Below are 25,148 nucleotides of genomic sequence, written 5' to 3' on the forward strand. Positions count from 1 at the left end.
CTGCCTCTCTGAGATCCTTCCATGCAGGAGTCAGCCTGCAGCCCCCGGGAGGGAGCTGGGAAACGGCTCCATTAACTGTTCCCTTTCCCCCTCAAAAGTTTTTTTTTTTCTCTCTTTTTTTCTTCTTTTTTATTTATTTTTAATTGGGAAGAGACAGAGAGAAAATGAGAGGGGGGAGTCAGAGAGAGGGAAAAAAAAATAAGAGAGCTCTGCACTCCAGCTCCATCAGCATCCACAGACAGAGAAGGAAAAGGAGACGGACATATGGAGGCCGCTATGGTGTTTTTTTCTTTTTTATTTAAGAAAGGATTAATTAACAAAACCACACGGTAGGAGGGGTACAACTCCACACAATTCCCACCACCCAATCTCCATATCCCACCCCCTCCCCTGACAGCTTTCCTATTCTCTATCCCTCTGGGAGCATGGACCCAGGGTCATTGTGGGTTGCAGAGGGTGGAAGGTCTGGCTTCTGTAATTGCTTCCCCGTTGAACATGGGCGTTGACTGGTCGGTCCATGCTCCCAGTCTGCCTCTCTCTTTCCCTAGTAGGGTGGGTCTCTGGGGAAGCTGAGCTCCAGGACACATTGGTGGGGTCTTCAGTCCAGGGAAGCCTGGCCGGCATCCTGATGGCATCTGGAACCTGGTGACTGAAACGAGAGTTAACATCCAAAGCCAAACAAATTGTTGATTTCTCTCTCTTTAAAAAAAATGTTTTTATTTATTTATTCCCTTTTGTTGCCCTTGTTGAAAAGTCTCTCTCTATCTTCTCCCCTCTTAAATTTTCTGTCCCGTCAAGTTGAAAACAATAACTGACTGAGCGACCTCCCTGCCTCCCAAGCAGTGTGGCAGAGTCACCAGCCCTCCCAGGGCCTGGGCTTCCCCCCTGCAGAAACAGCTGGGTGACAGACACTCTTGGAACCCGCTAGACACTTCCAAGGCCGCTTTGTGCTGTTCAGGGGTTCCTGCCTGCAGGTTCTGTCCGAAGTCACACAGCCTCCTAGGGTGGGTGGTCTGTCTGATCCTGCCCCCCACTCCCCCAGCCAGGGAGCCTGCCTCTCCCTCCTCCTCCTCCTCCTCCCCCCTGTCCCCGGGCCCCTGCCGGCTGTCCCCTGGGCCTGTGCTCTGATTGGTGCTCTCTGCGCCTCTCCTTTTAGGGACAGCTGTCCAGGGTCCCCCCCCCCCCCCCCCCCCGCTTCTGCCAGCCAATCAGACAGGTCCCCAAGGTCCTGGGCCAGGGCGGGGGACCGCCCCCTCTCTCTCCCCTGCCCGCCCGCGGGTCCCCACAGGGTCACTGTCCCCCTCTGCCCGGCGCCCTCGCAAGGTGTGTGGGCCCCGGCCTCCCAGCACCAGCGCCATGGTCATCAAGGTCTTTGTCGCCACGTCCTCCGGGTCCATAGCGGTAGGCGGCCTCGGGGATGGGGGCTTCTAAGCGCTGCAGGGGCGGGGCTGGGGGGGGCAGGGCTGGGGGGGCAGGGGGGGTGCTCCCCGCTGGGTCTTTATGGTTCCTTTTGGGGTGTGCCTGTGGCACTGTGCAGCTTCCTCCGCACCCCTCTGCCTTTCTTTCCCCTCCTTTTTCCCCTTCCTTTTTTTCTTCTTTAAATTTTTTATTTGGGGGGTCGGGCGGTAGCGCAGCGGGTTAAGCGCAGGTGGTGCAAAGCACAGGGACCGGCATAAGGATCCCGGTTCAAGCCCCCGGCTCCCCACCCGCAGGGGAGTCGCTTCACAGGCGGTGAAGCAGGTCTGCAGGTGTCTGTCTTTCTCTCCCCCTCTCTGTCTTCCCCATCTCTCTCCTTTTCTCTCTGTCCTAGCCAACAACAACGACGTCAATGGCAATGATAATGATAACCACAACAATGGTAAAACAACCAGGGTAACAAAAGGGAAAAAATGGCCTCCAGGAGCAGTGGATTCGTGGTGCAGGCACCCAGCCCCAGCAATAACCCTGGAGGCAAAAAAAAAAAAATTATTTGTTATTGGATAGAGACAGGGAGAAATTGAGAGGGAAGGGGTGGGTAGAGAGGGAGAGAGACACCTGCAGCACCACTCCACTGCTTGTGAAGCTTTCCCCCTGCAGGTGGGGACCAGAGGCTTGAACCTGGGTCCTTATGCACTATAATGTGTGTGTGCTTAACCAGGAGCGCCACTGCCTGCCCCCCCTCCTTTCTCCTCCTCCTCTTCCTTCTTTCTCCTCTCCTCTTCTCCTTCCCCTTCCTCTCTCCCTTTTCCTTCTCTTCATTAAAACATAATTTATTTATTGGATAGAGACAGAGAGAAATCAAGAGGGAGATAGAGACAGAGACACCTGCAGCTCTGCTTCACGATCAGTGAAACTCTCCCCCTGCAGGGGGACCCAGGGCTTGAACCCTGGCCCTCGCACATTATAATGTGTGTGCTTAACCAAGTGCACCACTCCCTGGCCCCTGCTCCCCCCTTTTTTTTTTGTTTCCTCAGAGCCCTGCTCAGTTCTGGCTAATGGTGGTGCTGGAGATGGAACCTGGGACCTCAGAGCCTCAGGCAGGAGATTCTTCTGCAGAACCCCTGTGCCGTCTCCCCAAGCCTTGTCTTTGCTTTCATGTTGTATAAAAAGATATAAAATGTGTGATATCTGACATAACAGGATGGCTGGGGTGGAGGTGGGCATCACAGAGAATCCCCAGAAAGGAAGGAAGGGAGGAAGGAAGGAGGAAGGCTCTGTTCTTCGTGATTTATTTTTTAATAATGACTTTTTTAACAGACAGATTGAGAGGAGGAGACAGGGAGAGAAAGAGAGAGAGACACCTGCAGCCCTGCTTCATCGTTTGTGAAGTTTCCCCCTGCAGGTGGGGACTTGAACCCAGGTCCTTTTGCACTTGGTAATGCTTGTGCACGCTACTGGGCATGGTCCTGTCCTTTGTTCTTTAAGACCCAGAATAACTGAAGTTGCAAATCCGAGGCCCTTTGAGCTGGGCCTTTGGGGACAGGAAACTCTGCAGGCTGGGAGCGATGCTATTATTTGAGGAGAATGATGTCACGGGGACACCGTTTGAAATACTCTAGGAATTTAAGCCCAGCAGAGGCAGACTATCTCCTCCCTCCTCCCTGTGCTTCCCTGGGGCCGGTTTGGGACACCCCCCAGCCTCCTTTCTGTTCAGGCAGCCCTGCCCGAGAACTAGGGGACCCAGGGACACCTCACTCTTGGCCTGGGCCTGAGGTCCAGCACGAGTTGGGGCGGCAGTGGAGAGAGAGTTGGGTGTTGTAGGGACCCGCGGGAGGGCTGTTTCCTTTTATATTCAGCTCCTGGGCAGCTCGGGTTACAGCCCGCCCTGAGGTGTGCCGCTGGGGGAGGGGAGACCCCAGCCTGGGCTCCTGGGGGTCCTCCAGAGCACACCTTCGTGGTCTCTGGAGCAGTATGGGGTGGAAAAGAAAGTTCCAAAAGTAAAGTTGTGCTCCTTCTCCTTCTACCCTTCCTCCTCCTCCTCCCCCTTCATCTCCTCCTCCTCCTTTTTTTGCCTCTGGGTTATCACTGGGGCTTAGTGCGGGTACTATGAATCCACTGCTCCTGTCAGACATTTTCCCCCTGCTCTATCGGACAGCACAGAGAGAAACGGAGAGAGGAGGGAAGACAGAGAGGGGAGAGAAAGACAGACACCCGCAGACCTGCTTCACCGCCTGGGAAGCGACGCCCCTGCAGGTGGGGAGTCTGGGCTTGAACCCCAGTCCTTGCGCATTACAATGTGTGTGCTCAAACAGGTGCACCACCACCTGATTGGCCCCTTTAAATACTTAATTTTGTTATTTTGGGGGGCTGGGTGGTGGTGCATCTGGTTAAGCTCAAATAATATTTTGTTATTTTAATGAGAAAGATAGAGTCAAGAGCAGTGTTCAGCTCTGGTTTCTGATGGTGCTGGGGATCAGATCAGCCTGCCTTCCTTTTTGTCTTTCTTGGTTTATTTGATAGGACAAAAAAAAATTGAGAGGGGCGGTGGGGGATGGTGGGGGATAGAGAGGATGAGACAGAGACGCTAGCAGCCCCGCTTCAGGACTCACAAGGCTTCCCCCCTGCAAGTGGGGACCAGGGTCTGGAACCCGGGTTCTTGGACACTTCTTCTTGTGCCATGGCCTGTTCGATAGCGATTGAGGAGGGCCCAATCATAACGTGCTAGGTCAAAGCCGGGTTGACGCTCGCAGGGGTCTGTGATGAGGTGTTTGTTCTTGACCTCAGCTGACTGCCAACTCTGTTTCCAAGAGTCTGGAACAGAGAAGTTCAGTGTAGGCGTAGGGGACCAGATTGGGTGACGAGACGTCAAGCGTCGGACAGGGTGGGCGAAGATCTCCGCGTATATTGGCAGGTCCGGTCGAGCGTAGACGTGGGAAATGAACTTAGTGATGCCTCATCCCGACGAATATCTGGCGGGGCGATGTTGCTAAGAACTGGCAGCCATGGAACCGGGGTGGAACGGATGGTTCCAGAAATGATCCTCATGGAGGAATATAATTTGGAATCGACCAAGTGGACATGGGGGCTACGGAACCATCCTGGGGCACAGTATTCTGCAGTGGAATAGCATAATGCCAGAGAGGATGATCGCAGTGTGGAAGCGCTCGCGCCCCATGAGGAGCTGGCCAGTCTTGCAATGATGTGATTCCTCGCGCCCACCTTTGCTGCAGTTTTTATGAGATGTTCGTGAAATGACAGAGTGCGATCGAGAGTAACGCCAAGACAGACTGGCTGGGCTTCATGCCGGATTCTCGTATCGCCAAGCTGCACATCAAGCTCACGCGAGGCCGAGGCATGGTGTAGATGGAAAACAGATGATACCGTTTTTGCAGTGCTAGGGATTAGTCGCCATTTTTTACAGCAATCAGACACTGTACCACGTCCATTCACCACTACCCTGCCCCATGCTCTTTTTTGTAGTTTTTTTTTTTTTTTTTTTTGTTATTAATAGTAGGTTACAAACTTTTCAGTTGGCTGGAGAGTCCCACACCACATTCTGGGCCCCACCCTCCCACCTCCCAACGAGAACCTCCAGCTTTTTCACAAGTCTTACAGTTTGCCTGCTGCTGCTTCTTCTTCTCTTCTTTTTTTTTGCCTCCAGGGTTACTGCTGGAGCTTGGTACCACGAATCTACTGCTCCTGGAGAATATTTTTTTCCCCTTTTGTTGCCTTTTTTTAAAAAAAAATTGCTATAGTAGTTATTATTGTTGTCGTTGTTGGATAGGACAGAGAGAAATGGAGAGAGGAGGGAAAGACAGAGAGGGGGGGAGAGAAAGACAGACACCTGCAGACCTGCTTCACCGCCCGTGAAGCGACTCCCCTGCAGGTGGGGAGCCGGGGGCTCGCACCGGGACCCTCACACTGGTCCTTGCGCTTTGTGCCACGTGCACTTAACCCGCTGCGCTACCGCCCGACTCCCTATTTATTTATTTTTTACCAGAGCACTGCTCGACTCTGGTTTATGGTGGTGCGGGGGATTGAATCTGGGACTTTGGAGTCTCAGGCCTGAGAGTCTGTTTGCATAACCATGCTGCTGCTCCCCCCCCCCACTTGGCCTAGTTATTTAAAGCTGGTGAGGGCACTGCCGCAGGCGGGGGAGGCCGCAGAGTACTTGTGTGGGCGAGCACACACTTTGCTGTGCGCCAGGACCTGGGCTTCATCCTTTGTCAGCACCTAGGAAAGCACTGCCGTGGTATCTCCTCTCTCTCTCTGTCAGTCTCTGTAGAGGAACATCCCAGGGAAGCTGTCTCAGCGTGCCGGGCTCCTATCTGCCATGGGGCTAACGGAACCCACAGCCCAGTTACTCCGCAAGGCCGGCAGAGACCTGGGATTCCTCAGATGCAGGGGCCGGAGCTCTGGGCCACAGCCCCGTGGTCCCTGACAGGAGTGAGGGGAGCCGGGCCCACCGCCGCTGCAGCCGTGGCTCTGTCTGCCGGGCCTCCCTCAGGGGTGGGAGTCAGGAGAGAAGTCAGGACACAAGACTGTTGGAAGAGACTTCATGACACTACTCCATGCAGGCTTTTCTTTTCTTTGTTGGTTATTTAATGTTGACTTACAAAACTGTGAGATACACAGGGGCACAATTCCATGCAGTAACCACTGCAGTAGTTCTCCCGAGGTCACAGATCTAACCACCTGTCTAGATATCTATCCCCCCCATTTTTCTTTTTCTTTTTAATTTTTATTTATAAAAAGGAAACACTGACAAGACCATAGGATAAGAGAGGTACATCTCCACACAGTCCCCACCACCAGAACTCCGTATCCCATCCCCTCCCCTGATAGCTTTCCTATTGCTCTGTCCCTCTGGGAGGATGGACCCAGGGTCATTGTGGGATGCAGAAGGTGGAAGGTCTGGCTTCTGTAACTGCTTCCCTGCTGAACATGGGCGTTGACAGGTGGATCCATACTCCCAGCCTGTCTCTCTCTTTCCCTAGTGGGGAAGGGCTCTGGGGAAGCGGGGCTCCAGGACACACTGGTGAGGTTGTCTGTCCAGGGAAGTCTGGTTGGCATCATGTTAGCATCTGGAACCTGGTGGCTGAAAAAAGAGTTAGCATACAAAGCCAAACAGATTGTTGACTGATCATGAACCTAAAGGCTGGAATGGTTCAGATGATGAGTTGAGGGGCTCCCCCCATTTTTTCAATGGTTTCCCTTCACTCCCTTACTATTTTTTATTTTTAAAAATATTTATTTATTCCTTTTTGTTGCTCTTGTTGTATTGTAGTTATTATTGTTGTTGTTACTGATATTGTCATTGTTGGATAAGACAGAGAGAAATGGAGAGAGGTGGGGAAGACAGAGAGGGGGAGAGAAAGACAGACACCTGCAGACCTGCTTCACCGCCTGTGAAGTGACTCCCCTGCAGGTGGGGAGCCGGGGGCTCGAATTGGGATCCTTATGCTGGTCCTTGTGCTTTGTACTATGTGTACTTAACCCGCTGCGCTACCACTCGACTCCCCCTTACAATTTTTTTTTCTTTTTTTCTTTTTTTTATATTTATTTTATTTATTTATTCCCTTTTGTTGCCCTTGTTGTTTTTATTGTTGTAGTTATTATTGTTGTTGTCGTTGTTGGATAGGATAGAGAGAAATGGAGAGAGGAAGGGGAAGACAGAGAGGAGGAGAGAAAGACCTGCAGACCTGCTTCACCGCCTGTGAAGCGACTCCCCTGCAGGTGGGGAGCCGGGGTTCGAACCGGGATCCTTATGCCGGTCCTTGTGCTTTGCGCCACCTGCGCTTAGCCCGCTGCACTACAGCCCGACTCCCCCCCCGCCCCCCCTTACTATTTTTTAAAAGCAGTTTATTTATTTACTGACTGATTGATGAGAAAGATGGAAGGATGGAGAGAAAGAACCAGACACCACACTGGCGCATGTGCTGCCGGGGATCGAACTCCAGACCTCATGCTTGAGCGTCCCGTGCTTTATCCACTGTGCCACCTCTCAGGCCACACTTCATTTCCTTTGTAAGTCACCCTTACACCTACTACTACTTCCTGGTGTCTTTCCTTGTTTCCTCTTCTCTCTCAGAGAAGAGACACAGCGCCTGTGTCTCCCTTTGGTGTTTTCCGATTCTTTTCCCTCTCAGTGCTGGTATAAAACAGATTCCTGGTGACAGACGGTTCAGGCCGCAATGGAATGGGGGTGCAGAGCGCTCTGGTCATCTTCCCCTATTTTTTCCCCTTCTGGGAGTCTGAACCTAAATTCTTTATGGGGAGCAGAAGGTGGGAGTTCTGGCTTCTGTCATTGCTTCTCCACTGGACATGGGTGTTGGCAGGTGGGTCCACACCCTCAGCCTGTCTATGCAGATTTTTCTACTCCATTTGTTCCCTTTAAAACCATTTGTCGGGAGTCGGGAGGTAGCGCAGTGGGTTAAGCGCAGGTGGCGCAAAGCACAAGGACCAGCATAAGGATCCTGGTTCGAGCCCCCGGCTCCCCACCTGCAGGGGAGTCGCTTCACAGGCAGTGAAGCTGGTCTGCAGGTGTCTGTCTTTCTCTCCCCCTCTCTGTCTTCCCCTCCTCTCTCCATTTCTCTCTGTCCTATCCAACAACGATGACATCAAGAACAACAATATTAATAACTACAACAATAAAACAACAAGGGCAACAAAAGGGAATAAACAAAAAAATAAAATAAAAGAACATTTGTCCTCTTAAAGCATTTTGATTTTTGCTAATTTAAGTTGTTTTAAAGTTCCTTTGATGTACCTTGTAACTAACTAATAAAAGACAAGAGAGCTCGTGGGCAGGGCTGTGCCACACACAGGCCCTTTTCAGGCTGTAGGTCAGTGTCACTTGTTCACGGCCACTTAAGAGCAGACCTGAGTTTTAAGTAGTTAGTTACCACTCCTGCATCGGAGACCCTGGGTCATTTACACAGATGCCTCTCTGTCTCTCTCATAAAATTTTTATTTTATGTGAGTCAGGCGGTAGCACAGTGGATTAAGCCTACATTGTGCAAAGTGCAAGGACCGGCATAAGGATCCCGGTTCGAGCCCCCAGCTCCCCACCTGCAGGGGAGTCGCTTCACAGGTGGTGAAGCAGGTCTGCTGGTGTCTGTCTTTCTCTCCCCCCTGTCTTCCCCTTCTCTTTCCGTTCTCTCTCTATCCTATCTAACAATGACAACATTAATAACAACAATAACTACAACAACAATGAAAAACAACAAGGGCAACAAAAGGGAAAATAAATAAATCATTTTATTTATTAAAAAAATGTCTTTATTGGGGGACTAATCGTCACAGTTGACAGTAACATACAATCGCTTGCACATGCACAACATTTCCTCATAACAGTACAGCCCTCACTACACTAGGTCCTCCTCTGCAGTCACGTTTCAGGACCTGAGCCCTCCCCCCACTCTAGAGGGTTTTTTTTTTTGAAATTTTATTTATTTTTTATTTTATTATTTTTAATATTTATTTATTTACTTTTTGTTGCCCTTGTTTTATTGTTGCTGTAGTTATTATTATTGTTGTTGTTGACGATGTCATTGTTGTTGGATAGGACAGAGAGAAATGGAGAGAGGAGGGGAAGACAGAGAGGGGGAGAGGAAGACAGACACCTGCAGACCTGCTTCACTGCCTGGGAAGCGACTCCCCTGCAGGTGGGGAGCCGGGGCTCGAACCGGGATCCTCACGCCGGTCCTTGCGCTTTGCGCCACGTGCGCTTAACCTGCTGCGCTACCGCCCGACTCCCTTTTTTTTTAAATATATATATTTGTAGATTTTTTTTTTATTGTCAAGCTAAGTTTTTAGATTTTAAGTTTTGTGAGTTTAGTGTACGTGTTGAAACACTAGACACTGAAATTTTCTCGAAAATTATGCTTCCAGAAAACTCGCTACAAAAAAAGACAAGATTGAAGGAAGGAGAACCGAACACGGGAGACTCTGCTCTGATCTCTGGTTTCTGTCCTCTGTTGTTCCAAGGAAACTCTGTTCGCTTGGGTCTTTGCTTGCCACCGTCTCATAAGGTGGCGCTTGGTTTACCCTGCCTTTCCCGAAGTCTTCCTTACTGATCCTTGCTGGCTTCTTCTAAGTTTTCTGAGTGTCTCCCTCCCCCCAGCTTCTCCCCCCCCCCCCGCCCCCCGTTGTTGGGTTCCTTAGGATCTGTCCCCAGGAGAGGAATTGCCGGGTTATAGGGCAGGTCCACTTCCAGCCTTCTGAGAGTTCTCCAGACTACTCTCCACAGGGGCTGGACTAATTTTCATTCCCACCAGCAGTGCAGGAGGGTCCCTTTGTCCCCACAACTTTTCCTAAATCTTTATTTAAAAAAATTAAAAAAAAATTTTCCCTTTTGTTGCCTTGTTTTTCATTGTTTTTGTAGTTATTGTTGTTATTGATGTTGTCATTGTTGTACAGGACAGAGAGAAATGGAGAGAGGAGGGGAAGACAGAGAGAGGGGGAGAAAGACAGACACCTGCAGACCTGCTTCACCGCCTGTGAAGCGACTCCCCTGCAGGTGGGGAGCCGGGGACTCGAACCGGGATCCTTATGCTGGTCCTTGAGCTTTGCACCACCTGTGCTTAACCCGCTGCGCTACCGCCCGACTCCCCTAAATCTTTATTTTAATTTTATTTTCTTCTTCTTTCTAAATTTCTTTATTGGGCGATTAATGGTTTACGGTTCACAGTAAAATACATGTGTAACATTTCACCTCCACTAGGTCGCCCTCTGCCACCCTTTCCAGGACCTGAACCCTCCTCACTGTCACCCCAGAGTCGGAGACACCAACTCCAGTCCAAGTTCTGCTTAGTGTTTTCCCTTTATGATCTTGTTTTTCAACTTCCTTCGTTTTTGAGTGAGATCATCCCATATTCATCCTTATGTTTCTGACTTATCTCACTTACCATGATTCTTTCCAGCTCCATCCAAGATGGCGTGAAGAAGGTGAATTCAGCATTATTTTTTTGAATGCTTTCTTCCCCTTGCCTTCAGGGTTATCACTGCGACTCACTGCCTGCAGGCACCATGAATGCACTGCTCCTGAAGCCATGTTTCCTATTTCGTTGCCTTATTTTTCCTATTTTGTTGTTGTAGCTGTTGTTGTTGGATAGGACAGAAAGAAATAGAGAGAGGAGGGGAAGACAGAGAGGGAGAGAGAGAAAGACAGACACCTGCAGACCTGCTTCACCGCCTGTGAAGCGACTCCCCTGCAGGTGGGGAGCCGGGGGCTCGAATGGGGATCCTTATGCTGGTCTTTGCACTTTGTGCCACACGTGCTTAACCGGGAGCACTACCACCCGGCTTCCTAAATCCACCATTTTTAACAGCTGAGTAGTATTCCATTGTGTATCTAGACCACAACTTGCTCAGCTACTCATCTGTTGTTGGACACCTGGGTTGCTGCCAGGTTTTGGCTGTTACAAATTGTGCTGCAAAGAACAACAATGATGATAAACAACAAGGGCAACAAAAGGGGGAAAAAAAACGAACAAAAACAAATTGTGCTGCTATGAACACAGGTGCACACGGATCTTTCTGGATGGGTGTGTTGGGTTCCTTAGGATCTATCCGCAGGAGAGGAATTGCAGGGTCACAGGGCAGGTCCATTTCTAGCCTTCTGAGAGTTCTCCAGACTGCTGTCCACAGGGGCTGGACCCAGCGACATTCCCACCAGAAGTGCAGGAGGATTTCTTTGTCCCCACAACCTCTCCTAAATCTTTATTATTTTATTTTATTTTATTTTATTTATTTATTTTTGGATAGAAAGAGAGAGGAATTGAGAAGAGAGCAGGATCTAGAAAGGGAGAGAGGCAGAGAGATACCTACAGCCCTGATTCACCACTCGTGAAGCTTCCTCCATGCAGGTGAGGACTGGGGGCTTGAACTCGGGTCCTTGAGCACTGTAACGTGCACTCAACCAGGTGTGCCACCTCCTAGTTGTTCCCCTTTTAAAAACAGAGACGGAAAGGCAGAGAAAGAAAGAGATAAAGGAGAGGGAGAGACCATTGCACTGAAGCTTCCTCCAATGTGGTGGGGGCCGGGCTTGACCCTGGGTCATGCACATGGCAAAGCAACGCACCGTCCAGGTGAGCTTTGCAACACCCCCCCCCCCCAGCTCCAAACCTTCTGTCTCTATCTGAAATGATGAAGAATAAATGTTTTCTGGGAGCAGTGGAGACTTGCGTGAACGGGGCCCAGGTGGGTGGACCAAGAGACGGAGGCCAGAAGAGAAGACAGGTGCAGGGGTGGGGCGTGAGGAGGGATGATGGCGGTTTCTCTCTCAGCCCTGAGTCCACGTGCTGCTCTGCCCTGTTCCTATGGAAACTCTGGAGCAGCGGAGGCCCCTCCCCCCCCCCAGCCCCTGCTCAGCTGTGACCCAGAGAGGGACAGAGATGCCACCACCTGTCACTTATCTGCCCGGGCCAGCTCCCTCCCTGGCCATGACTGGACGGGCTCCCAACTGTACGAGACAATTGAGAGAGAGGCGGGTGACTGCCAGGTTAGCGTGGGGGTGCCTCTTCTCGGGCGAGTACTCTCTGGGTTGGAGAGAACGTGACTGGAGCCAGCCTGGGCTGCTACTCACTCAGGGACGCAAGAGAGAGATGACCCAGGGACAGAGCTGGTAGTGGCGAGGCGATTCAATTCTTTATTGATCAGAGAGCCAAGGCTTTTAAGAGTCAGACCCAGAAGTGGCAAGTTGGAAACAGACATGGCTTGACATGGTTTGGAAAGGGGCGGAGAAAGGCAAAAGGGCACTGGGGAGGGTAGGAACTTCCTTAGCACTGTTGCGAGGGTTTTAACTGGTAGGATTAATAATACCCTGCAGGCAGGGAGGGTCTTGAGGGTAGAAAGAAGATAGATCAAAGGGATGGAATGGGTGGGGATCTTTCAGGCATAACAATGATTATGCAGATGATAAGGGAGCAGACCATAGTATCAGGAGTGTAGGGTGCTTTGTGAGGCAGGGAGTCTGATAAGATGAGGCAAACCTTGGGGTGTCGTGTCCCTCCTCGCTTGACCTCTCAGTAGAGAGAGAGACTGACAGGATGGCCCTCAGATCAAGCCCTGCCAAGCTCACCCACGTCCTCACAATTTCCCGACAGGTGACCCAAAGTTCACTAGCACACAGGTGACTTAGGGACAGAGGGTGACACTTGGCACAGAGGAGATGTATAGGAGGGGTAGGCAGCCGGCAGAGCCCCCTCTCCCGAGAGCCCTCTCTCTGAATGACACAGAACTCGGAGACACAAGGCCCTTCCCAGGGGTTGCCCAGAAAGACGGCAGCCACAGAGCCAACATCTGTCCTCATGAAGGGAGAACCTGTCTGTGTGGGAAGGAACTACTGGCCGCTGTGTATGAAGGAACTACTGGCCGCTGTGTATGAAGGAACTACTGGCCGCTGTGTATGCCTTTCCCACATAAAGACGGGAGCCCCCTGGAGGCTGCAGGCGGGGGGTGAACCTGGGTGGCAACGTGGGGAAGAGTTTCCAGTGGGGGTCTCAGGCTGGGGAGGGCTGCAAGGGAGAGGGCCCTCCATGGGGTTGGGTTCTGGGGGGGGTGGGTTGGTAGAAAGAGCACGCTGGCTCCCAGCTCCCTTCTGTGCTGGGCCCGAGACCTGGTCTCCCCAGGTAGAAGTCAAGCTGCGCCAAGCACCCAGACCAGAAGTGCATGGGGACCGACTTAAAGAGATGGAATCTGGAGAGGGCAGATTTAATTTCTCTCTCTCTCTTTTTTTCTGGGTGGGGAGTTGTGGTGGGAGGGGACTTGAGAAATAGTACTTAATGCAATACTTTGTAATTGTAAAGAAACTGTACGGGCTATGTGGAATATTACTCAGTCATTAAAATGGGTGGCATTGGGGTCTCTTTCAGGATAATATGGATGCTCCTGGAGGAAGAAGTCAGGACATGAGAGATAATTGCTGGGTGGATTCAGACACATGTGTAAGAGAAATAGCTAAAATAGGGAGCTGGGCGGTAGCACAGTGGGTTAAGCACAGGTGGCGCAAATCACAAGGACCAGTGTAAAGATCCTGGCTTCAAGGAGTCGGGCAGTAGTGCAGTGGGTTATGCGCAAGTGGCACTAAGCACAAGGACCAGCGGAAGGATCCCGGTTCGAGCCCCCGGCTCCCCACCTGCAGGGGAGTCACTTCACGGGCGGTGAAGCAGGTCTGCAGGTGTCTGTCTTTCTCTCCCCCTCTCTGTCTTCCCCTCCTCTCTCCATTTCTCTCTGTCCTGTCCAACAACAACGACAATAACTACAGCAATAAAACAACAAGGGCAACAAAAGGAAATAAAGAAATAAAGTCAAGTGACCATTAAAAAAAAAGACCCTGGTTCGAGTCCTTGGCTCCCCACCTGCAGGGGTGTCGCTTCACAGGCAGTGAAGCAGGTCTGCAGGTGTCCTTGTTTTATTGTAGTTATTATTGTCGTCATTGTTGGAAAGGACAGCAAGAAATGGAGAGAGGAGGGGAAGACAGAGAGGGGGAGAGAAAGATAGACACCTGCAGACATGCTTCACTGCCTGAAAAGCGACCTCCCTTCAAGTGGGGATCCAGGGGCTTGAACCTGGATCCTTACACTGGTCCTTGTGCTTTGCACCATGTGCGCTTAACCTGCTGCACTACCACCCGACTCAGCGTCTGCAGGTGTCTTATCTTTCTCTCCCCCTCTCTGTCTTCCCCTCCTCTCTCCATTTCTCTCTATCCTATCCAGCAACGGTATCAATAACAACTGGAACAATAAAATACGGACAACAAAATGGAATAAATAAATAATATTAAAAATAAAAAAGAAATAGCTAAATCAGGGCAAGGGTAGGTAACATAATGGTTATGCAAAGAGACTTTCATGCCTGAGGCTCCAAGGTCTTATGTTCAATCTCCCGCACTACCATAAGCCGGAGCTGAGCAGTGCTTTGGTTAAAAAAAAAAAAAAAGGAAAGAAAGAGCTGGCACGTGGCGGCACTGAAACTGGAAAATGCGGTGACTTCTGGGCTGGAAGGGGCAGCAGTGAGAGGACTGCGTAGAGGCCCCTCTACTTAGTGAGGGATGCTGGGGCTTTGCTGGGGCTGCCACAGTCCTACTCACACATCTAGGTGTGAGGCTGCACTCCTAATTGTTATTATTATTATTAGGGGTTTAATAATGATTGACAAGGTTGTGGGATAAAAGGGGACCAATTCCACACAGTTTCCACCACCAGAGTTCCCTGTCCCATCCCCTCCACTGGAAGCTTCCCTGTTCTTTATCCCTCTGGGAGCATGGACCCAGGATCTTTATGGGGAGCAGAAGGTGGGAGTTGTGGCTTCTGTCATTGCTTCTCTGCTGGACATGGGTGTTGGCAGGTGGATCCACACCCCCAGCCTGTGTCTGTCTGTCTCTAGTGGGCAGGGCTCTGGGGAGGGGAGGTTGCAGGACACATGGGTGAGGTCGGTCATATGCCCAGGGATGTCTGGATAGCATCCTGGTAGCATCTGTAATTTTGTGACTGAAAGGTGGTAAGATATAAGACAATTTGCTTAATAAACAGGAACCCAAAGGTAGGAACAGAACATCTAGATGGAACTATTGTAAATGACGTCCAATTAAAATTTCTTGTCAAGGCAAAAAATAAGGAGTTGAAGCAAGGCATTTATTCTTTTACAAAAGAGCCTGCCACCAACAGTGACAGCCAGGCAGCAGTTGCCTCCCTTACCGGTCTTCCATATTTTTAAAAAAAATTTTTAAAAAATATTTATTTATTTTTGTTACCCTTGTTTTATTGTTGTAGTTATTATTATTGTTGTTATTGATGTCACTGTTGTTGGATAGGACAGAGAGAAATGGAGAGAGGAGGGGAAGACAGAGAGAGGGAGAGAAAGACAGACACCTGCAGACCTGCTTCACTGCCTCTGCAGGTGGAGCCGGGGGCTCGAACCAGGATCCTTACGCCGGTCCTTGCGCTTTGCACCATGTGCACTTAACCCGCTGCGTTACTGCCCGACTCCCAGGTCTCCGGTCTTTTATGCCTGACACAGAACTGTCTTCTCCAGCCCTGGGCTGGGCTTCAGAGCTCGCAGTCTCCCTGTTGCCTAAATAAGGAAGGTGGACGAGAGTCTGAGGAGCTCTGCTGGGGGACTAGCCAGCACTGCAAGGACCTAGGATCTGACCTAAAGAATACAAAATTACTGGCCGCGGGGGTCATAGATAACGATTTATAAAAAGAATTTTGTACTAAACAGTTGTTCTATTCGTGTTCCTTTGAAGAGAAGACCTAACCGTCTCTCACAGAACTAAGGGTCTTCAAGGAGGAAGAAGCTAGGAGTCTATTTTAGGTCTATTCCAAGGGGCCCATGACTTTAGTCATTTTACCCGAGCCTGACAGCTGACATGCAGGTGGACTAAAAATGTTGTCTGGGAAGATGGTGTCGGAGCTGAGAAGAGGGCTAGAGAGCTGGGTCAGGGCAGAGAGTAGCTCCCCAATTGCTTCCAGGTCGCCACTGGGGTCTGGTGGCTGCGCAATGAATCCACTGCTCCTCCAGGCCGTTCCCCTTCCTTCCCCCTCCTCCTCCTCCCCACGGCCTCCTCCTTCCCCTTCTTCATTTGAAAGGACAGAGAGAAATTGAGAGGGGAACCAGGCATGGAGAAGGAGAGACAGAGAGACCTGCAGTATTTGTTCCACTCTGAAGATGGGAAGTGGGGGCTCGAACCCCGGTTTTTGTGCACAGTAATGTGTGTGCTTAACCAGATGTCCCCGACTCCTGAAATTTCACGGTATTTGCAGATAAGTGGTTGACCAACGAAATTTGATTTTGGATTAAAAACTCAGGTGTAACTGGTGAAACCCCTGCAGGTGCGGCTGCTGGTTTTGTGAGGAATCCGGAACGAATTCTTAGCTCTTTGTGGGCCACTAGCACTCAACAGAGAATGAGAGGTATTTTGAAGACCCAACTCAAAGCCGGGGTGAGAAGGTCCCTGTTCATATCCTACTCATCACACCTTGATCTAGGCCTGGAGGAGATTCAAGCTTCAGCATTGAAATGATCACTCCCGTAGCCTTTTAGAAATGGACCCTGGGGCCGGGTTGAATGCACACACTATCATGAGCAAAGACCCAGGTTCAAGGCCCTGGATCCCACTTGCAGGGGGGAAGAGGGTATTGGAACAGTGCTGTAGGTCTCTCTCTCTCTCTTCCTCTCCCTCTCTCCTTATATCATAAAAAAAAATTATTGGGGGGGGGATTAACAGTTTACAGTCAACAGTAAAATATAGTAACAAAAAAACAAAACACAGTAGTTGGTACATGAGTAACATTTCTCAATTTTCCACATAACAGTTCAACCCCTTCTAGGCCCTCTGCCATCATGTTCTAGTTCCTGAACTCTTCCCCCAGTCCAGAATCTTTTTCTTTGGTGCAGTACAACAACCCCTATACCATTTTTATCTTATTTTACTTTAGTTTACAAAGCACTACTGAGCTTTGGCTGATGGTGTGGGGCACTGAATTTGAGACTTTGTAGCCGGAGGCATGAGAGTTTGTTTAACCATTATGCTATCTCCTCCACCCTCTTTTTTTTTTAAAGAACCTTTTAAAAAAATATTTATTTATTTATTCCCTTTTTGTTGCCCCTGTTTTATTGTTGTAGTTGTTGTTATGGATGTCATCTTTGTTGGATAGGATAGACAAATGGAGAGAGGAGGGGAGACAGAGAGGGGGAGAGAAAGACAGACACCTGCAGACCTGCTTCGCAGCTTATGAAGCGACTCCCCTGCAGGTGGGGAACCGGGGGCTCGAACCGGGATCCTTATGCCGGTCCTTGTGCTTCCGCCCGACTCCCCACCCTCTTTCTTTATCTTTTTCTCCCCTCTCAAATTCTCTCCACCTCTGTAAAAATCAGTCAATCAGAATTAAAAATAAATAAATGCATTTTTTGAACAGGTCTTTGTCATGGAGACACGTGCATCCATGGCGAGTTTAACACCGGTCCTGTGTTGCCTGGGGAGGCTGGAGAAGGAGGAATATTTTGCTAATGTTGAGAAGTCCTTATGAAACTTGCCTCATCTCTCTCTCTCTCTCTCTCTCTCTCTCTCTCCCTCTCCCTCTCTCCCTCTCTCTCCTTCTTTATCTTCACAGATCAGGAAGAAGCAGCAGGAAGTAGTAGGCTTCTTGGAAGCGAATAAAATCGACTTCAAGGAACTAGACATAGCTGGAGATGAAGGCAACAGGAAGTGGATGAGAGAAAATGTCCCTGGAGAGAAAAAACCACAGAATGGGATCCCTTTGCCCCCCCAGATCTTCAATGAAGAGCAGTACTGTGGGGTGAGATCCCTCCCACCTGTGTGGCCAGAGGGGGAGGGGAGAGGAGGGGAGGGGAGAGGAGGGGGAGGCAGGGAAAGGGAGAGGAGGGAGAGGAGTGGTGGAGAAGAGGAGAAGGGAGAGGAGTGGTGGAGAAGAGCAGAAGGGAGAGGAGTGGTGGAGAAGAGCAGAAGGGAGAGGAGTGGTGGAGAAGAGCAGAAGGGAGAGGAGTGGTGGAGAAGAGCAGAAGGGAGAGGAGTGGTGGAGAAGAGGAGAAGGGAGAGGAGTGGTGGAGAAGAGCAGAAGGGAGAGGAGTGGTGGAGAAGAGCAGAAGGGAGAGGAGTGGTGGAGAAGAGCAGAAGGGAGAGGAGTGGTGGAGAAGAGCAGAAGGGAGAGGAGTGGTGGAGAAGAGGAGAAGGGAGAGGAGTGGTGGAGAAGAGCAGAAGGGAGAGGAGTGGTGGAGAAGAGCAGAAGGGAGAGGAGTGGTGGAGAAGAGCAGAAGGGAGAGGAGTGGTGGAGAAGAGGAGAAGGGAGAGGAGTGGTGGAGAAGAGCAGAAGGGAGAGGAGTGGTGGAGAAGAGGAGAAGGGAGAGGTGTGGTGGAGAAGAGCAGAAGGGAGAGGAGTGGTGGAGAAGAGCAGAAGGGAGAGGAGTGGTGGAGAAGAGCAGAAGGGAGAGGAGTGGTGGAGAAGAGCAGAAGGGAGAGGAGTGGTGGAGAAGAGCAGAAGGGAGAGGAGTGGTGGAGAAGAGCAGAAGGGAGAGGAGTGGTGGAGAAGAGCAGAAGGGAGAGGAGTGGTGGAGAAGAGGAGAAGGGAGAGGTGTGGTGGAGAAGAGCAGAAGGGAGAGGAGTGGTGGAGAAGAGCAGAAGGGAGAGGAGTGGTGGAGAAGAGGAGAAGGGAGAGGAGTGGTGGAGAAGAGAAGGGAGAGGAGTGGTGGAGAAGAGCAGAAGGGAGAGGAGTGGTGGAGAAGAGCAGAAGGGAGAGGAGTGGTGGAGAAGAGGAGAAGGGAGAGGTGTGGTGGAGAAGAGCAGAAGGGAGAGGAGTGGTGGAGAAGAGGAGAAGGGAGAGGTGTGGTGGAGAAGAGCAGAAGGGAGAGGAGTGGTGGAGAAGAGCAGAAGGGAGAGGAGTGGTGGAGAAGAGCAGAAGGGAGAGGAGTGGTGGAGAAGAGCAGAAGGGAGAGGAGTGGTGGAGAAGAGGAGAAGGGAGAGGTGTGGTGGAGAAGAGCAGAAGGGAGAGGAGTGGTGGAGAAGAGCAGAAGGGAGAGGAGTGGTGGAGAAGAGGAGAAGGGAGAGGAGTGGTGGAGAAGAGAAGGGAGAGGAGTGGTGGAGAAGAGCAGAAGGGAGAGGAGTGGTGGAGAAGAGCAGAAGGGAGAGGAGTGGTGGAGAAGAGGAGAAGGGAGAGGTGTGGTGGAGAAGAGCAGAAGGGAGAGGAGTGGTGGAGAAGAGCAGAAGGGAGAGGAGTGGTGGAGAAGAGCAGAAGGGAGAGGAGTGGTGGAGAAGAGCAGAAGGGAGAGGAGTGGTGGAGAAGAGCAGAAGGGAGAGGAGTGGTGGAGAAGAGGAGAAGGGAGAGGTGTGGTGGAGAAGAGCAGAAGGGAGAGGAGTGGTGGAGAAGAGCAGAAGGGAGAGGAGTGGTGGAGAAGAGCAGAAGGGAGAGGAGTGGTGGAGAAGAGCAGAAGGGAGAGGTGTGGTGGAGAAGAGCAGAAGGGAGAGGAGTGGTGGAGAAGAGCAGAAGGGAGAGGAGTGGTGGAGAAGAGCAGAAGGGAGAGGAGTGGTGGAGAAGAGCAGAAGGGAGAGGTGTGGTGGAGAAGAGCAGAAGGGAGAGGAGTGGTGGAGAAGAGCAGAAGGGAGAGGAGTGGTGGAGAAGAGGAGAAGGGAGAGGAGTGGTGGAGAAGAGAAGGGAGAGGAGTGGTGGAGAAGAGCAGAAGGGAGAGGAGTGGTGGAGAAGAGCAGAAGGGAGAGGAGTGGTGGAGAAGAGCAGAAGGGAGAGGAGTGGTGGAGAAGAGGAGAAGGGAGAGGTGTGGTGGAGAAGAGCAGAAGGGAGAGGTGTGGTGGAGAAGAGCAGAAGGGAGAGGAGTGGTGGAGAAGAGCAGAAGGGAGAGGAGTGGTGGAGAAGAGCAGAAGGGAGAGGAGTGGTGGAGAAGAGCAGAAGGGAGAGGAGTGGTGGAGAAGAGCAGAAGGGAGAGGAGTGGTGGAGAAGAGCAGAAGGGAGAGGAGTGGTGGAGAAGAGCAGAAGGGAGAGGTGTGGTGGCTGGGAAACGTCCACAGTCCATCCTGGCCAATGGGTAGTGCTGGCTGAGAACAAAGGCTCTTGATAGGTGGGGTTGAGGCCTGCGTAGCTTCCTCTATTAGGTCACCAGCGGTTTTCTGCTTTAAGAAACAATCAGGGAGTCGGGCGGTAGCGCAGTGGGTTAAGCGCAGGTGGCGCAAAGCGCAGGGACCGGCTTAAGGATCCCGGTTCGAGCCCCCGGCTCCCCACCTGCAGGGGAGTCGCTTCCCAGGCGGTGAAGCAGGTCTGCAGGTGTCTGTCTTTCTCTCCCCCTCTCTGTCTTCACCTCCTCTCTTGGTTTCTCTCTGTCCTATCCAACAACAACAACAACAAGAAGAATAACTACAATAATAAGACAACAAGGGCAACCAAAGGGAATAAATAAATATTAAAAAAAAAGAAACAATCAGCTGCTTGCTGTCTCTCTCTCTCTCTCTCTCTGTTTGTAGTTTAAATATTTATTCTATTTTCATGAGAGTGAGAGAGAGGAACACTAGTACTCTATTCAGTTTGGGGCGGTGGTGGTGCTGGGAATTAAAACTGGGACCTTGGAGCCTCAGGCATGAGAGGCTTTGTAGAACCATTATACTATCCACACTCTCTACCCTTTCTCCCTATCTCTGTGTCTCTTTTTCTTTCTTTCTTTCTTTTTAAAGTTTATTTTATTTTACTTTTTAATTTAAATTAATTTATTTATATTTAATATTTATTTATTTACTCTCCTTTGTTGCCCTTGTTTTATTGTTGTAGTTATTATTGATGTTGTTGTTGTTGGATGGGACGCTTATGCGCCACCTGCGCTTAACTGACTGCCTACCGCCCAGCCCCTACTTTTTAATTTAATTTAATTAATTCATTTTTTTCTATTTTAAAAAAATATTTATTTTCTCTTTTGTTGCTCTTGTTGTCTTTCCTTGTTGTTGTAGTTACTATTGTTGTTGTTATTGATGTCGCCTTTGTTAGACAGGACAGAGAGAAATGGAGAGAGGAGGAGAAGACAGAGGAGGAGAGAAAGACAGACACCTGCAGACCTGCTTCACCGCCTGTGACGCGACTCCTGCAGGTGGGGAGCCGGGGCTCGAACCGGGATCCTTATGCGGGTCCTTGTGCTTTGCACCAGGTGCGCTTAACCCGCTGTGCTACCACCGGACTCCCACTTTTTAATTTTATTTTATAATTAGAAAGATAGGAGAGAGAGAAAGAACCAGATGTCACACTGCTGAGGATTGAACTCAGGTCCCTGTGCTTGAGAGTCCAGCGCTTTATGCACTGAGCCACCTCTCAGACCACTGTCTCTTTTTCTTTCTTCAATTTTTTTAAATTTATGTATTTTATTGAATAGAGACAGAGAGAAATTGAGAGAGAAGGGGGTGTAAAGATAGGGAAGAGATAGAGCCACTCCTGAAGCTCCCCCCTGCAGGTGGAGAGCAGGGGCTTGAATCCAGGGCCTTGCGCCCTGTAATGTGCGCACTTAACCGCTGCACCACCATCCAGCCCCCCAGTATTTCTCAGTGGTCATCTACAGTCAGTTTCTGGGGAGGGCAGCCAGCCGAGGGGACATTAGGACTGGGCAGGGGACAGAGAGAGAGGGTTGTGCGTCCAGATGAAGATGTCACAGTGCAGATGAAGATGTTACCCTGAGGACAGACAGACAGCGGGAGCTGGAGAAAGGGGACACCGCAGCGGGGCCAGGCCTGGGGCTGGGTTACCACCTGGCTCAGTCTGGCTGTAGGCAGGGCTGACCGCCAGGGCCATCCTGGAGCGGGTGCCTCTTAGCCCTGGGGAGGGCAGGGGTGCCTGCCTGGGCCTGTGCTCAGTCCTCAGGGATAGGGGGCTGGGAGGGAGGGACACCCTGATTATTTCCTGTTATTCTCATGTACGCTATTTAAAAAAAATATTTATTTATTCCCTTTTGTTGCCCTTGTTTTATTGTAGTTATTAATGTTGTTGTTGGATAGGACAGAGAGAAATGGAGAGAGGAGGGGAAGACAGAGAGGGGGAGAGAAAGACAGACACCTGCAGACCTGCTTCACTGCCTGGGAAGCGACTCCCCTGCAGCTGGGGAGCCGGGGTTCAAACCGGGATCCTTATGCCGGTCCTTGTGCTTTGCGCCACCTGCGCTTAACCCGCTGCGCTACAGCCCGACTCCCTCTTTCTTTCTTTCTTTGAATTTTTGTTTATATAAAGGCAACACTGACAAAAACCGTAGGATAAGAGGGGTACGACTCTACACAGTTCCCACCAACAGAACTCCGTATTTCATCCCCTCCCCTGATAGCTTTCCTGTTCTTCATCCCTCTGGGAGCATGGACCCAGGGTCACTGTGGGATGCAGAAGGTAGAAGGTCTGGCTTCTGGAATTGCTACCCCGCTGAACATGGGTGTTGACAGGTGGATCCATACTCCCAGCCTGTCTCTCTCTTTCCCTAGTGGGGAAGGACTCTGGGGAAGTGGAGCTCCAGGACACATTGGTGGAGCTGTCTGCTCAGGGAAGTCCGGTTGGCATCATGTTAGCATGTGGAACCTGGTGGCTGAAAAAAGAGTTAGCATACAAAGCCAAACAAATTGTTGACTGATCATGAACCTAAAGGCTGGAATGGTTCATATGAAGATTTGGGGGGTCTCTGTTTTGTAGATAGTTAGTAATCCTATTTTAGTTATGTTCCAAAAAGCCCATGACTATACTAGTTTTTTTTTTTTTCTTCCCCTGAGCCTGACATCTGATATGCAGGTGGTTCTAAGTTATCGTTTGGGAAAATGATGTCATGGCTGGAAAAAGGACCAGAAAGCTGATCAGGGAAGAGAGTAGCTCTGTAATATGGGAAAGGTGTATAAATATTGTTGACTGTAAACCCCCTCGATTTGATGTGATCTGGGGCCCATATTCAGCTTAGGAGCTTATGTGACCTCTGCATCCCTGTAGCTCTGAGCTCACATTCTGTGGTCATGAGTAGGAACGTTCCAAGCTGCCCCAATATCAGGACCCATCTTCCTCAGGTGGAGCATAGAGTCTGTTGTCCAGCCTCCCTTCAGAGGATGGAACATTCTCTACTGTTGTTGATCCAAGTTGAGGGCAAGGTCCTATGGGGGCCCACAAAGGGGTCTATTGTGCTGTCCCTGATAGAGATGACCGGTAACAATGAAGAGAGGGATTTATTCGAGGTCTAGGCCCATCATGTCTGTTTGGGAATCTCAGGACTCTGAATAGGGCCCCAGCTGATGGGGTGGCCTGATAGTGACTAAAGAGTCATCGTTAAAGTATGTCATTCTCTTGTCCTTTTTCAGCTTTTGTAGTCCTTGCTTTGATAATGTTAGCTTTGGAGTGAGTGAGGGAGGGAAGTAGGTGAGGAGCACCATCTCTTTCTTTCTTTCTTTCTTTCTTTCTTTCTTTCTTTCTTTCTTTCTTTCTTTCTTTCTTTTTTTTCTTCATTCCTTCCTTTCTCTTTCTTTCTTTCTTTCTTTCTTTCTTTCTTTCTTCCTTTCTTTCTTCCAGGCCACTGCTTAATGCTGGCCACCACTCCACCCCCAGATTTATTGGTTTAACACAAGAGATCACCCTGGCATATGTGAGGCTGGTGATCAGACTTGGGACTGGAGTTTGGTGCTCTGTCATGCCTTGTCCAGTATTTTATTTATTACTGTTATTATTTCTGGGGGAGGAGTGGGGGGAGAGAGAGAGAGAGAGAGAAGAGGCACACTCCAGCACTGCTCTACCACCCATGGGGTTCCCTTGCTTCTGTCTGTGGTGCTCTCATGTGGGGTAGGGCTGGAACCCAAGTCCTCATGTATGGAAGGCCTGCACCCTACCAGGCAGGCTGTCTTCTAGTTCTCCTGCCGTTAACAAGATTGACTGATTGGTTTCCTTACTGGAGAAGAGAGACCCTGTGCTGTGCCTGGGGTTGAACCTAGGCCCTTCATGGGGCAAGTCCTCTGCTCGGCAGTGCTGATCTCTCTCCTACATTGCTAAAATTTTTAAAAAACATATTTTTTTTATTTGTTATTAATAGTATGTTACAAGATTGTGAGATGACAGGGCCTATTTAGTTTCACATCACACCACTACCACAGATCTGAAAACCACCAGAATTTTCACAAGTTTTACAGTTTGCCTGCTTCTGTTATATATATAAGCAAGTTCATTTAAATCAGATCTCTAGAGTCCACATATGAGTGAGACCATATGCCATTCATCTCTACACTTATTTTGCTAAGAATAACCACCCCCAGTTTCATCCATTTTGTCCCAAAGGGCACAATATCATCTTTTTATTTTTATTTGATTTTTGGTTACAGAGTAGTATCCCATAGACTATACATCCCGTAACTTCTCTATCCGGTCTTCTGCGGATGGGCATCTAGGCTGCTTCCACTCTTTGGCTGTTGTGAGTAATGCAGCTGTGAGCACAGGGCTGCCTGTGTCCCTTCTAATTGGTGTTTGAGTGTCCGCTGGATAAATGCCTAGGGATGGGTCATACGGCAATCCCATCTTTATTTGCTTAAGGACTTTCCACACCGTCTTTGAAGGGGCTGCTCCAGTTTGCATCCCAAGCAGCAGTGAAGCAGAGTTCCTCTTTCTTCACAGCCTCTCCAACACCTGTCATTTCCTGGTGTGTTGATGGAAGCCATCCTTCTGAGACTGGCCCACTTAATAATGTCCCATTTGGTCTATATCACACCACCTGATCATCTGGGGCCCTACTTAGGGAATCCTTGGACTCCCACACACATAAGATGGGCCTAGAGCTCTAAAGGGTCCCTCTCTCCACTACCACAGGTCGCTTCCATAAGGAGCAGCATCTTGTGGGCCCTCCCGGGACCTTGGCTCTACCATAAAGCAATGATGGTAGGAGAGCCCCAATCTCTGAAGGGAGGCTGGGGTCTCCTGCCCTGCCACTTGAGAAAGACTGGTCCTGAAATGAGTGCAGCCTGCGATGTTCCTCAGATGTGACCATGAGCTCTAAGCTCAGACCAGTAGGGACTCAGAGGTCACACAGCTCTGGTGCTCAATAAATCTCTCTCTCTATATAGGCCCTGGAGCAGGTGCATGGAGGTAAATAGTTAATTTTAGCCACATTTTTTTTTTTTACAAGAATGGCAGCTACTCCCTACCCTAATTCAACTTTTTTTAGCCCTTTTCTCTACTCTGACACCATTCTCTCAGACAGTATTCTCATCCAACCTCAGGCTA

At 50.2% G+C, this 25,148-nt stretch overlaps 1 protein-coding gene across 1 annotated transcript in view; it reads left to right on the forward strand.

Moving 5' to 3' along the window:
* Positions 1-1,227: 1,227 nt before the first annotated feature.
* SH3BGR (SH3 domain binding glutamate rich protein) overlaps positions 1,228-25,148 on the forward strand; it is a 24,308-nt gene continuing 387 nt past the window's right edge. Inside the window, exons 1-2 of the mRNA XM_060197129.1 lie at positions 1,228-1,401; positions 17,538-17,723. Coding sequence (XP_060053112.1) covers positions 1,357-1,401; positions 17,538-17,723 — 231 coding nt within the window. The 5' untranslated portion in view covers positions 1,228-1,356. The remainder of the gene's footprint in view (positions 1,402-17,537; positions 17,724-25,148) is intronic.

The sequence above is a fragment of the Erinaceus europaeus genome, chromosome 9 (assembly GCF_950295315.1).
Source record: "Erinaceus europaeus chromosome 9, mEriEur2.1, whole genome shotgun sequence".
Classification (NCBI taxonomy): Eukaryota; Metazoa; Chordata; class Mammalia; order Eulipotyphla; family Erinaceidae; genus Erinaceus; species Erinaceus europaeus.